The sequence below is a fragment of the Cyclopterus lumpus genome, chromosome 1, assembly GCF_009769545.1.
Source record: "Cyclopterus lumpus isolate fCycLum1 chromosome 1, fCycLum1.pri, whole genome shotgun sequence".
NCBI classification, from domain to species: Eukaryota; Metazoa; Chordata; class Actinopteri; order Perciformes; family Cyclopteridae; genus Cyclopterus; species Cyclopterus lumpus.
Genome location: NC_046966.1, coordinates 26,253,837 through 26,267,649, shown reverse-complemented (window position 1 = coordinate 26,267,649; position 13,813 = coordinate 26,253,837). Strand labels below are relative to the sequence as shown.

Genomic DNA, 13,813 nt, shown 5'->3' with positions numbered 1-13,813 from the left:
AGGAGGTCCCGGTGTAGGAGGTCCCGGTGTAGGAGGTCCCTGTGCAGGAGGTCCCGGTGTAGGAGGTCCGGTGCAGGAGGTCCCGGTGTAGGAGGTCCCGGTGTAGGAGGTCCCGGTGTAGGAGGTCCGGTGCAGGAGGTCCCGGTGTAGGAGGTCCGGTGCAGGAGGTCCCAGTGCAGGAGGTCCCGGTGTAGGAGGTCCCGGTGTAGGAGGTCCCGGTGTAGGAGGTCCCGGTGTAGGAGGTCCCTGTGCAGGAGGTCCCGGTGTAGGAGGTCCGGTGCAGGAGGTCCCGGTGTAGGAGGTCCCGGTGTAGGAGGTCCGGTGCAGGAGGTCCCGGTGTAGGAGGTCCCGGTGTAGGAGGTCCGGTGCAGGAGGTCCCGGTGTAGGAGGTCCGGTGTAGGAGGTCCCGGTGTAGGAGGTCCCGGTGCAGGAGGTCCCGGTGTAGGAGGTCCGGTGCAGGAGGTCCCGGTGTAGGAGGTCCCGGTGCAGGAGGTCCCGGTGCAGGAGGTCCCGGTGTAGGAGGTTAGGTGCAGGAGGTCCCGGTGTAGGAGGTCCGGTGCAGGAGGTCCCGGTGTAGGAGGTCCGGTGCAGGAGGTCCCGGTGTAGGAGGTCCCGGTGTAGGAGTTCCCGGTGTAGGAGGTCCCGGTGCAGGAGGTCCCGGTGCAGGAGGTCCCGGTGGAGGAGGTCCCGGTGTAGGAGGTCCCGGTGCAGGAGGTCCCGGTGGAGGAGGTCCCGGTGCAGGAGGTCCCGGTGCAGGAGGTCCCGGTGTAGGAGGTTAGGTGCAGGAGGTCCGGGTATAGGAGGTCCGGTGCAGGAGGTCCCGGTGCAGGAGGTCCCGGTGTAGGAGGTCCGGTGCAGGAGGTCCCGGTGCAGGAGGTCCCGGTGTAGGAGGTCCCGGTGTAGGAGGTCCGGTGCAGGAGGTCCCGGTGTAGGAGGTCCCGGTGTAGGAGGTCCGGTGCAGGAGGTCCCTGTGCAGGAGGTCCCGGTGTAGGAGGTCCGGTGCAGGAGGTCCCGGTGTAGGAGGTCCCGGTGTAGGAGGTCCCTGTGCAGGAGGTCCCGGTGTAGGAGGTCCGGTGCAGGAGGTCCCGGTGTAGGAGGTCCCAGTGTAGGAGGTCCGGTGCAGGAGGTCCCGGTGTAGGAGGTCCGGTGCAGGAGGTCCCGGTGTAGGAGGTCCGGTGCAGGAGGTCCCGGTGTAGGAGGTCCGGTGCAGGAGGTCCCGGTGTAGGAGGTCCGGTGCAGGAGGTCCCAGTGTAGGAGGTCCGGTGCAGGAGGTCCCGGTGTAGGAGGTCCGGTGCAGGAGGTCCCAGTGTAGGAGGTCCGGTGCAGGAGGTCCCGGTGTAGAAGGTCCGGTGCAGGACTCTCGGTACAGGAGGTCCTGGTGTAGGAGGTCCGGTGCAGGAGGTCCTGGTGCAGGAGGTCCCGCTGCCCGCTATTTAATAATAAACTAATGAATGTATGTTTGCCTTTCAACCTCCTCTTTATTTCATTCACGTTCTCGTAATTATTATTATTATTATTTTAATTAAATCTCATATTTAATGACCCGCTGAGCCAAAGATGGATTCAGGATTTTCATCTTTGTTTTACTCATTTGTTTATGAAGTTCTCAAAGATTCGTCGGTGAGGAGAGGAATCCACCAGAGGAAAGGAAGCGAGTGTTTCCTTTCTCCTCACTGATGGATTATGAACACGCTTCTTCTGCCCGTTTCTATTCTGGTTGATGAACCTCACAGATTAATAATGCAGCTCTCTGTGTGGCCTTCAGGGACACAGAGAATCTGTGGGAATCATACACACACTCATACACATACACACACACACACACACACCATCACACACATACACACACAATCACACACATACACACACACACACTCATACACATACACACACACACACACACACACAATCACACACATACACACACACACACTCATACACATACACACACACACACACACACACACAATCACACACATACACACACACACACACACAATCACACACACACACACACACACACACACAATCACACACATACACACACACACACTCATACACATACACACACACACACACACACACACAATCACACACATACACACACACACACACACACACACAAACATATCAAACGTGTCCGTGTGTTTGATTCCTATGTAACAATGTAATAGTGTAATAACTGTGTAATAACCTCTTCTCGAGCCTCTGTCTCATAAGCAACCAGCAGAGCCGTTAATATTTAACGAGGTGAGATCTGTAAAGAGCATCCGGGTGAATAATGAATGAGCTGCATCATACACATCGTATCAGATATCACACTCATCCTGCGTGTTGCGTAACCCCCGTGACGGACAGGTGACACATGAGAGACGAGAGCGTCTGATTGGTTGAGAGTCCGGAGAGGGCAGGCCGACCCGGTGCAGGGTCACCGTGTCTGGGTTTGAGGTTGAGTCAACACCAAGACCCCCCCTCCTCCCCGGGCCAACATGCCCTCTGTGACCTCGTCACATCCCATAATAGTCAACACCAACTGGAACTTTCTGTTTGCTGATGTGTTGCTAAAAATACAAAAGAATAAAATGGATGGAGACGTTAATGTTCTCGTTCTTTAAAGAGTTCAAAGAATAAATATCACTTATTAAACGTGATGAAGACGTGAGAAGAGAAAGCAGCTTTATGGATGATTAATGATGTTTAATGGTACTTAATGATGTTTAATGGTACTTAATGATGTTTTCCTTCTTCTTGGGGTCCGGTTCCACTCCAGAAGACAGGATGAGAAGCGTCTTCATCACCGGCTCCTCTTCCTCCTGAGGAACCTAAAGCATCTCATTGGTTCAACTCACTTTATTCTCTTTAGGTTGGACGTCACAGCCGACGGGTAGGAACCCTCCTCAGGGGGAACCTCAGAGACCCAGAGAGGCTTCAACATTCAACTCACAATAAACTTGTTATCTAACCCTTCGGTTACCACGGCAACGTGAAGAAGAACAAGTGGACTATAGTTCTGTTCATTTTATTGTACAATCAGGTTAATTCACACCAACTGGGTCATTGAACATGAGACGCCTCCACGGCGCCGCCCGCAAAATATGTACACGTAGAAAATATTACAAATCTTATTGAAGACGAGCGGCCGGAGAGAGAAAGAGTTTAGAGGGTGGTGACGAAAAATGAGGTTTAATAAAAAACTAAAAAGGAAGACAGTGTGTGTCCAGCACACACACACACACACACACACACACACACACACACACACACACACACACACACACACACACACACACGAGCTCCAGAGAGGAAACAGCAGAAAGATTTTGTTTCCCGTTTTAAAGAATCTCCAAAAAATGTTTATAGTCGCTGGTGTTTGTTCCCTGGTCAGCGGGAGGCGGGGCCTCCGTGGGGGGGAGGGGCTACGAACACTTCCACACGCACACAGCCAGACCGCCTCCGAAGAACATGTAGAGGAGGTTCTTCACCTCGTGCGTCACCTCGAAGCCGAAGCCCTCGCCGATCACCACGTGCCACGAGCTGCCGAACTTCTTGTCCATGGACTCTTTGATCATCTTGGCCGCGCTCTGGGAGGAGATGCGGATAACGGGGAGCTTGAACTCAGCACGATTACCAGTCACACCCTTTAGAGAACGTCGAAGACGACACTCACCTCATTGTTGGTGGCGAACTTCTCGCAGGCCGTCACGCAGAGCTCCATGGTCTCCACCCTCATCTCCTCCGGCATGTCGGTGTGCTGAGGACACAAACAAAAGGGCCGACACGTCACCACGCTGCTGGAGACCCGGGAGGGGGGCACGGGAGAACCAGAACCAGGACCGAGAGGGGCAGACCTGCTGCAGTAGAATGAGAGGTTTTCATGATGCGTTCAGGCGCCGCTCAGTGAACATGAGTACTGGCTGAAGGTACATGATAACGTTCTCATGATGCGTTCAGGCTCTTCTGAGTGAACGTGATTACCTGTCTACCTGCAGCTCCACCTGTCTAACTGAAACGTACCCGGATGAGAGGGAAGCTGTGCAGTCTCTTGTAGTCGGCCTCCTCCTTCTTCTCTCCGGTTCCAGCCATCCCGACTCCTGCGGAGCAACAACGTTTACTACACGTTAACAACCGGAAGGTGTGACTTCAAACCGCCTCCGTCCCGTTACCGTGACCCCGTTACCGTGGTCCCGTTACCATGACCCCGTTACCGTGGTCCCGTTGTGGTCCCGTTACCATGACCCCGGTGTTAGCGTCAACATTAGGAACATATAACGGTTAGCTTTCCTAGCTAGCTAGCTTAGCTTGTCTGCTGCCTTCTCCCCTCAGGAAAGCCCCTCGTGCGCTGAGCGCGTGCCGCTCGGGGCTCGTGGGCCGTCGGGGGCAGAGTGAGAGCTGCGGGACGTGCAGGTGGAGGTGTGAGCGACTTACGAGGCGTTTCTCCTCCGAGAACTTCTGCTGTCTGACTCCAGGTCGGTTGTTAAGGAGACATTCTAAACAACGGATGTCCGGTCAGGGTAAGCCCGCCCACTACAGCGCAGCTGCTCTCCTATTGGTTCATAGTCTGTCAAACAAGTGCGGGGAGTCTTCAGACTCAGTCAGGTTTATTTCAAGGAAGTTATTTTATAACATATAAATACAGAGAAAGTACTGCTGTCTATCTATCTATCTATCTATCTATCTATCTATCTATCTATCTATCTATCTATCTATCTATCTATCTATCTATCTATCTATCTATATATCTATCTATCTATCTATCTATCTATCTATCTATATATCTATCTAAAAATCTATCTATCTATCTATCTATCTATCTATCTATCTATCTATCTATCCATCTATCTATCTATATATCTATCTATCCATCTATCTATCTATCTATCTATCTATCTATCTATCTATCTATCCATCCATCCATCCATCCATCCATCCATCCATCCATCCATCCATCCATCCATCCATCCATCCATCCATCCATCCATCCATCCATCCATCCATCCATCCATCCATCCATCCATCCATCCATCCATCCATCCATCCATCCATCCATCCATCTATCTATCTATCTATCTATCTATCTATCCATCCATCTATCTATCTATCTTACTTCCTGTATATATAGATATATTTGTAAAATACAAAATAAAATCCCTCATGATTTTATTGTTGTCCTAATCAGCTGTCTCACTGAGTCTGACCCACATTCTGCTGCAGACATCTGGTGGAGGGTTTGACCCATGATGCGTGTCATTACACCGACTGCCTGCTCGGTGTAATGACACGCATCATCCAATGGGATCTAACATAACTCAACTCTTTCAGAACAATAGATAATATATAAGTGCATATTCATGTAGGTGGAGATGACCACTGCTGAGTTGTAGTGGATTTTGTATACACTTGCACATGTAAATAAGAGGTTATGTTTTAAATTAATACATAAAGAAAGTTATGTTAATTAATTTGAGGAATATTCTGAGGAATGTATTATAAAACATAAGAGAGGATCACTGTTTTATTATTCTGTTTGTTGATGACAAATGTAATGATTAATTGTATGATGCATGAGAATGAATTATGTTTTATTGTTTAGACAATAGTTCAAATGAATGCCGATTGAAACCTGAGATGTTGCTTTTATTCTTATGGCAGGATAATAGGTTTATTGTGAAGGGGAACTTCCTGTCCTTGACCGGAAGTGTGAGCCTTGACCTCTCCAGCTTATCAATTGTCTTAGCGAACAGAACGGCGGCATCCTTTGAACTGACCAATGGAACTCACCCTCAGGTGTGAATTCATTTACATGACCGGACTAACAGCCGAGCATTTGTTGTGGACTCAGAGTTCTTTGGTTCTGGATCTCGAGACCGCCCCGTCTGTGGAGAGCTCTCCGTTACCAGCTCCACGATCGTGAACGCTATATGAATGTTATCTTTGCCATTAAATATTGTTAAACTTTAATTCATTAAATCCTGAATTTCCTGCGGCCACGGGACCCGAAGTTCTGAACACATATCTTACACCATATAGAACTTTTATTGCATTTACTCGGACATGGTCAGGGAACGTAATGAACACATCCAAGAGTTCCACCAAAACCACGATGTACAACAATGTACCACAATGTAGAACAATGTACCACACTGTAGAACAATGTACCACAATGTACCACACTGTAGAACAATGTACCACACTGTACCACAATGTAGAACAATGTACCACACTGTAGAACAATGTACCACAATGTACCACAATGTAGAACAATGTACCACACTGTACCACAATGTACCACAATGTACCACACTGTAGAACAATGTACCACACTGTACCACAATGTAGAACAATGTACCACAATGTACCACACTGTAGAACAATGTACCACACTGTACCACAATGTACCACACTGTACCACAATGTAGAACAATGTACCACAATGTACCACAATGTAGAACAATGTACCACACTGTAGAACAATGTACCACACTGTACCACACTGTACCACACTGTAGAACAATGTACCACACTGTACCACAATGTAGAACAATGTACCACAATGTACCGCAATGTACCACACTGTACCACAATGTAGAACAATGTACCACAATGTACCGCAATGTACCACACTGTACCACAATGTAGAACAATGTACCACAATGTACCGCAATATACCACAATGTACCACAATGTAGAACAATGTACCACAATGTACCGCAATATACCACAATGTACCGCAATGTACCACAATGTAGAACAATGTACCACACTGTACCACAATGTAGAACAATGTACCACATTGTAGAACAATGTACCACACTGTACCACAATGTAGAACAATGTACCACAATGTACCGCAATGTACCACACTGTACCACAATGTAGAACAATGTACCACACTGTACCACAATGTAGAACAATGTACCACAATGTAGAACAATGTACCACAATGTACCACACTGTAGAACAATGTACCACACTGTACCACAATGTAGAACAATGTACCACAATGTACCGCAATGTACCACACTGTACCACAATGTAGAACAATGTACCGCAATGTACCACAATGTAGAACAATGTACCACACTGTACCACAATGTAGAACAATGTACCACAATGTACCGCAATGTACCACAATGTACCGCAATGTACCACACTGTACCACAATGTAGAACAATGTACCACAATGTACCGCAATGTACCACAATGTACCGCAATGTACCACACTGTACAACAATGTACCACAATGTAGAACAATGTACCACACTGTAGAACAATGTACCACACTGTACCACAATGTAGAACAATGTACCACAATGTACCGCAATGTACCACACTGTACCACAATGTAGAACAATGTACCACAATGTACCGCAATGTACCACAATGTACCGCAATGTACCACAATGTAGAACAATGTACCACACTGTAGAACAATGTACCACACTGTACAACAATGTAGAACAATGTACCACAATGTAGAACAATGTACCACACTGTACAACAATGTACCACACTGTACAACAATGTACCGCAATGTACCACAATGTACCGCAATGTACCGCACTGTACAACAATGTACCACACTGTACAACAATGTACCACACTGTAGAACAATGTACCACAATGTACCGCAATGTACCACAATGTACCACACTGTACAACAATGTACCACACTGTAGAACAATGTACCGCAATGTACCACAATGTACCACAGTCAACTCTCCCTGACTGCCAACATTACCACAACAACACGCTCCTGTAGGTACATGCTGTACAACATCAGGAGAATCCGACCCCTTCTCACTCAGAAGGCGGCACAGGTTCTGGTTCTGGTCCTGGTCCAGGCTCTGGTCCAGGCTCTAGTCCAGGCTCTGGTCCAGGTTCTGGTCCAGGTTCTGGTCCAGGCTCTGGTCATCTCACGGCTAGACTACTGTAACTCCTCCTTCAGGTCTACCTGCTAATGTCACTCGACCTCTGCAGCTCATCCAGAATGCAGCTGCTCGACTGGTCTTCAACCTCCTAAATTTACCCACAATCCTCCGCTCCTCCGCGACCTTCACTGGTTACCAGGACATGGTCTAACCTCACACCCAGGACATGGTCTAACCTCACACCCAGGACATGGTCTAACCTCACATCCAGGACATGGTCTAACCTCACACCCAGGACATGGTCTAACCTCACACCCAGTACATGGTCTAACCTCACACCAGGACATGGTCTAACCTCACACCCAGGACATGGTCTAACCTCACACCAGGACATGGTCTAACCTCACACCAGGACATGCTCTAACCTCACACCCAGGACATGGTCTAACCTCACACCAGGACATGGTCTAACCTCACACCCAGGACATGGTCTAACCTCACACCCAGGACATGGTCTAACCTCACACCAGGACATGGTCTAACCTCACACCCAGGACATGGTCTAACCTCACACCCAGGACATGGTCTAACCTCCACCAATCAGCTTGTAGTTCCTTCACTTCGAGCTAAACACTCAACAAAGTCCCGACTGTTTGCTGTGCTGGCTCCTCATTGGTGGAACGAGCTCCCCATTGACATCAGGACAGGAAGTCTCTACAGACTAAAAACACATCTTAGTGACTACACCTTGAATAGGGAAGGTAGAGCCGTAGTAGCACTTTAGTAGCACTTAAATGTCTCTTACTGATAGCACTTTGTAGTTTAACACTTTAGTAGCACTTAAATGTCCCTTACTGATAGCACTTTGTAGTTTAACACTTTAGTAGCACTTAAATGTCCCTTACTGATAGCACTTTGTAGTTTAACACTCTAGTAGCACTTAAATGTCTCTTACCGATAGCACTTTGTAGTTTAACACTTTAGTAGCACTTAAATGTCTCTTACTGATAGCACTTTGTTGTTTAACGTTATTGAAGAAATTGTACTTTCTTGATTCTTGTTGTTCTGAGTTTGGACTCATGGTTTAATGCACTTATTGTAAGTCGCTTTGGATAAAAGCGTCAGCTAAATGACATGAAATGTACCACAATGTACCACACTGTAGAACAATGTACAACAATGCACCACACTGTACCACACTATACAACAATGTACCACACTGTACCACAATGTACCACAATGTACCACAATGCACCACAATGTACCACAATGTACAACACTGTACCACACTATACAACAATGTACCACACTGTACAACAATGCACCACACTGTACAACAATGTACCACACTATACAACAATGTACCACACTGTACAACAATGCACCACACTGTACAACAATGTACCACACTGTACCACACTATACAACAATGTACCACACTGTACCACACTGTACCACACTATACAACAATGTACCACAATGTACCACAATGTACCACAATGTACCACAATGCACCACAATGTACAACACTGTACCACACTGTCGAACAATGTACCACACTGTACAACAATGTACCACAATGTACCACAATGTACAACACTGTACCACACTGTCGAACAATGTACAACAATGTACCACACTGTCGAACAATGTACAACAATGTACCACAATGTACCACATTGACCACACTGTACAACAATGTACCACACTGTACCACAATGTACCACAATGTACAACACTGTACCACACTGTCGAACAATGTACAACAATGTACCACACTGTCGAACAATGTACAACAATGTACCACAATGTACCACATTGACCACACTGTACACAATGTACCACACTGTAGAACAATGTACCACACTGTACACAATGTACAACATTGACCACACTGTACACAATGTACCACACTGTACACAATGTACAACATTGACCACACTGTACACAATGTACCACACTATACAACAATGTACAACACTGTAAAACAATGTACCACACTGTACACAATGTACCACAATGTACCACACTGTACTACAATGTACCACAATGTACCACACTGTAAAACAATGTACCACACTATACCACAATGTTCCACAATGTACAACAATGCACCACACTGTACACACTGTACCACACTCTATAACAATGTACCACACTGTACAACAATGCACCACACTGTACCACACTGTACTACAATGTACCACAATGTACAACAATGTACCACAATGTACCACACTGTAAAACAATGTACCACACTATACCACAATGTTCCACAATGTACAACAATGTACAACAATGCACCACACTGTACACACTGTACCACACTCTATAACAATGTACCACAATGTACCATACTGTACAACAATGTACAACAATGCACCACACTCTATAACAATGTACCACAATGTACAACAATGTACCACACTGTACAACAATGTACCACACTATACCACAATGTTCCACAATGTACAACAATGTACAACAATGCACCACACTGTACACACTGTACCACACTCTATAACAATGTACCACAATGTACCATACTGTACAACAATGTACAACAATGCACCACACTCTATAACAATGTACCACAATGTACAACAATGTACCACACTGTACAACAATGTACCACACTGTACCACAAGGCTCTGCATACAGTCTGTGAGACAGTCAATGTGGTGTTCAATGTAGGCTCCAGAAGGTCTGTAATAATTGATTCCTTGAGGGCAGAATGGAAGGCGCTCGTACAGGAAGTCGTCATCACGTCATCAGAACTCTCTCCCTATGAAACATTAATATAACTAATATCACTTCATCAATGAGGAAGGGAGGGGCCACTTCCTTCAGGGGGCGTGGCCAGATTATCCAGCGTAGGAATAGGGCCCAGGCCTCCATTAAACCATGAGGTGGTAGACGGACACGATGCCGGGAGGATGAAATCAGATCACAGTTCAGTTCAACCCTCGTTCACACTGTGAGTCATCTATTATGTCCACGCACACACACACACACACACACACACACCGACACAGACAGAGACACACACACACTCACACACTGACACACACACACACACACTAATCTGTTAGCTCAATGGGAGGAGGCCACACCCCTTTGTTTCTCAGCCTTCCCTCAGTGGTTTGGTTGAGGTGCAATCAGGTAGATGAACCATCCACAGCTGATGGCCTCGTAAACGAGCACGTCTTAAACGTTGTTGTTGTTGTTGTTGTTTTGTGTCGGCCACCCAGACGAGTCACGAGCTTCCAACGTTGAATCCAAATGTTTGTTTCAAGTTCTACAGAATTCAGATCACGACCGTCTCCGAGCAACAGGTGCTTCAGTTTTAGTCCAAAATAATCACAATAAAAAAATATTTTTCTCACAATAAAAGATCTTTTCTCATGATTGCGAGATATTGTCTCATTATTTAAAAATCTTTCCTCATGATTATGAGATTTCTTTCGAAATCAAAATATCTTTTCTCATAATAAATATATATATTCTCATAATTTTATATTTTCTCATAGTAATGAGATCTCTTATACGATTCTTTATCATAATTAGATCTTTCCAATGATTTAGAGATTTTTTCTTGTAATTCTAAAATCCTAAATGTGTCCATTTGTTTACATTCAACACACACACACACACACGGTTCCACATATTTCTCTGATGTCATTTTTGGAGATATAAGAATCCAGGATTGATGTCATAACCATTTTAATAATAATCCATTTAATTTATATAGTGCTTTTAAAGATACTCAAAGACACTTTACATTATACACCGTAGGCACAGCTACGGGGAGCAATGCAGGGTTAAGTTTCTTGCTCAAGGACACATCGACTAGGGCGGGGATTGAACTGCCAACCTCTTGATTGAAAGACGGGCATGCTAACCACTGACCCATAGTCGCCCCACATTCGCCCCATTTTATTTGTCTTTCTGTCATCGATCGATTTCACAATATCATAAGATCCATGAAGATGCAAATAAAGAAGCGCAACACTGTCACAGCCTTCAACTACCTAAAGCAGGACGGACAGACAGACAGAGAGAGAGAGAGAGAGAGAGAGAGAGAGAGAGAGAGAGAGAGAAGAAAAAGAAGAAGAAGAAAAGTAAAACATAAAAACATTATATTTGGGCGTGAGAGCCCAGGCAGGCACTTTACAAGTGGGTGGCGGATGGATGGCATGTGGGGCCGATGTCTTGAGGTAACGAGTGGATTTGTATTTGAACCACAGTTCACTTTTCTGCACAGCGCTGACTGGATACGTGTTCAACCGGAGTGGGAATCGAACCCTGACCGCTTTCCTCAGAACGTTATTCCCGTGACGTCCATTTTGAACTTTGAATCAAGACATTAATAAACATCCAAGCCGCCTCGTTATGTGACGATATGCAGACGATGTGGCATTCTCCTCAAGATCAATAGACCTGCTGCTATGTTTCATTCACGTGGGAGTTGTTTACATTAAATATCTACGACTAGAGAGTATTGAGGTCCAACATAATGAATCAACACATGAAATGCTTTATATATCACACTCACTAAACAAGGAAATATTTCCTTCTACTTCTCCAGCCTTCAATCCTTTCATAGTTAATGCAAAGAAGAGAGAAAATGCATCAGGGTTTGAGACAAATAGAAGCATCCCACGTTTTACTGTCTTGTTTGTTCTTTAGTTTGCAAAGAGAACAAAAGTAAAACATTTGTTCAAAATGGCCGCCACAGAATCAATCCACGTCCTGCACGTCCGTCCCTGTCTTCCTGTGAGGATCTGATCCTTGTGGTGACTTCAACACTGAGTTTGTTTCTTTAGTCAAATGTGACTTTGCTCATGCAAATATACGGACATTTCATCAGGTTTACATTCAGGGACACAACACAGTTTTACCAAAGTCACTCTGGTTTATCACAATGAATCAAGTGTCTGGTTGGTGCTGAGAGAGACATCAGGTGTCTCTGAGAGCTGGACGGAGACCCTCGTTTGTCTCTGAGAGCTGGACGGAGACCCTCGTTTGTCTCCGAGAGCTAGACGGAGACCCTAGTCTGTCTCTGAGAGCTAGACGGAGACCCTCGTCTGTCTCTGAGAGCTGGACGGAGACCCTCGTTTGTCTCCGAGAGCTAGACGGAGACCCTAGTCTGTCTCTGAGAGCTGGACGGAGACCCTCGTTTGTCTCAGAGAGCTAGACGGAGACCCTAGTCTGTCTCTGAGAGCTGGACGGAGACCCTCGTTTGTCTCCGAGAGCTAGACGGAGACCCTAGTCTGTTTCTGAGAGCTGGACGGAGACCCTCGTTTGTCTCCGAGAGCTAGACGGAGACCCTAGTCTGTCTCTGAGAGCTGGACGGAGACCCTTGTTTGTCTCCGAGAGCTGGACGGAGACCATCGTTTGTCTCAGAGAGCTGGACGGAGACCCTCGTTTGTCTCCGAGAGCTAAACGGAGACCCTAGTCCGTCTCTCAGAGGCTATTGTCCGTCTCTCTGAGGCTATCGTCCGTCTTTTTGATTCTTTGAGGCTATCGTCCGTCTCTTTGAGGCTATCGTCCGTCTCTCAGAGGCTATGGTCCGTCTCTTGGAGGCTATCGTCCGTCTCTTTGAAGCTATGGTCCGTCTCTTGGAGGCTATCGTCCGTCTCTCAGAGGCTATTGTCCGTCTCTTTGACTCTTTGAGGCTATCGTCCGTCTCTTTGAGGCTATCGTCCGTCTCTTTGACTCTTTGAGGCTATCGTCCGTCTCTTTGAGGCTATCGTCCGTCTCTTTGACTCTTTGAGGCTATCGTCCGTCTCTTTGAGGCTATCGTCCGTCTCTCAGAGGCTATGGTCCGTCTCTTGGAGGCTATCGTCCGTCTCTTTGAAGCTATCGTCCGTCTCTCGGAGGCTATCATCCGTCGCTTTGAGGCTATCATCCACCTCTTTGAGGCTATCGTCCGTCTCTCAGAG

General features: G+C 46.5%; 1 protein-coding gene across 1 annotated transcript; it reads right to left on the bottom strand.

Annotated features, from left to right (window-relative positions):
- Positions 1-3,003: 3,003 nt before the first annotated feature.
- On the bottom strand, positions 3,004-4,517 carry LOC117730977 (dynein light chain 4, axonemal). Its single transcript, XM_034533077.1, has 4 exons — positions 4,426-4,517; positions 4,015-4,091; positions 3,668-3,751; positions 3,004-3,581 (listed from the first exon to the last, which is right to left on the bottom strand). Exons 2-4 carry the CDS (start codon positions 4,081-4,083, stop codon positions 3,417-3,419), a joined length of 318 nt encoding a protein of 105 aa, XP_034388968.1. The 5' UTR covers positions 4,084-4,091; positions 4,426-4,517; the 3' UTR covers positions 3,004-3,416.
- Positions 4,518-13,813: the final 9,296 nt, after the last annotated feature.

Bases quoted from the DNA above. Each gene is read 5' to 3' on its own strand.
- LOC117730977 (XM_034533077.1), bottom strand. From the start codon at position 4,083: ATGGCTGGAACCGGAGAGAAGAAGGAGGAGGCCGACTACAAGAGACTG. The intron at 3,752-4,014 runs GTACGTTTCAGT...TTGTGTCCTCAG, and splicing joins ACAGCTTCCCTCTCATCCGG to CACACCGACATGCCGGAGGA. The intron at 3,582-3,667 runs GTGAGTGTCGTC...ATCTCCTCCCAG, and splicing joins AGTTCGCCACCAACAATGAG to AGCGCGGCCAAGATGATCAA.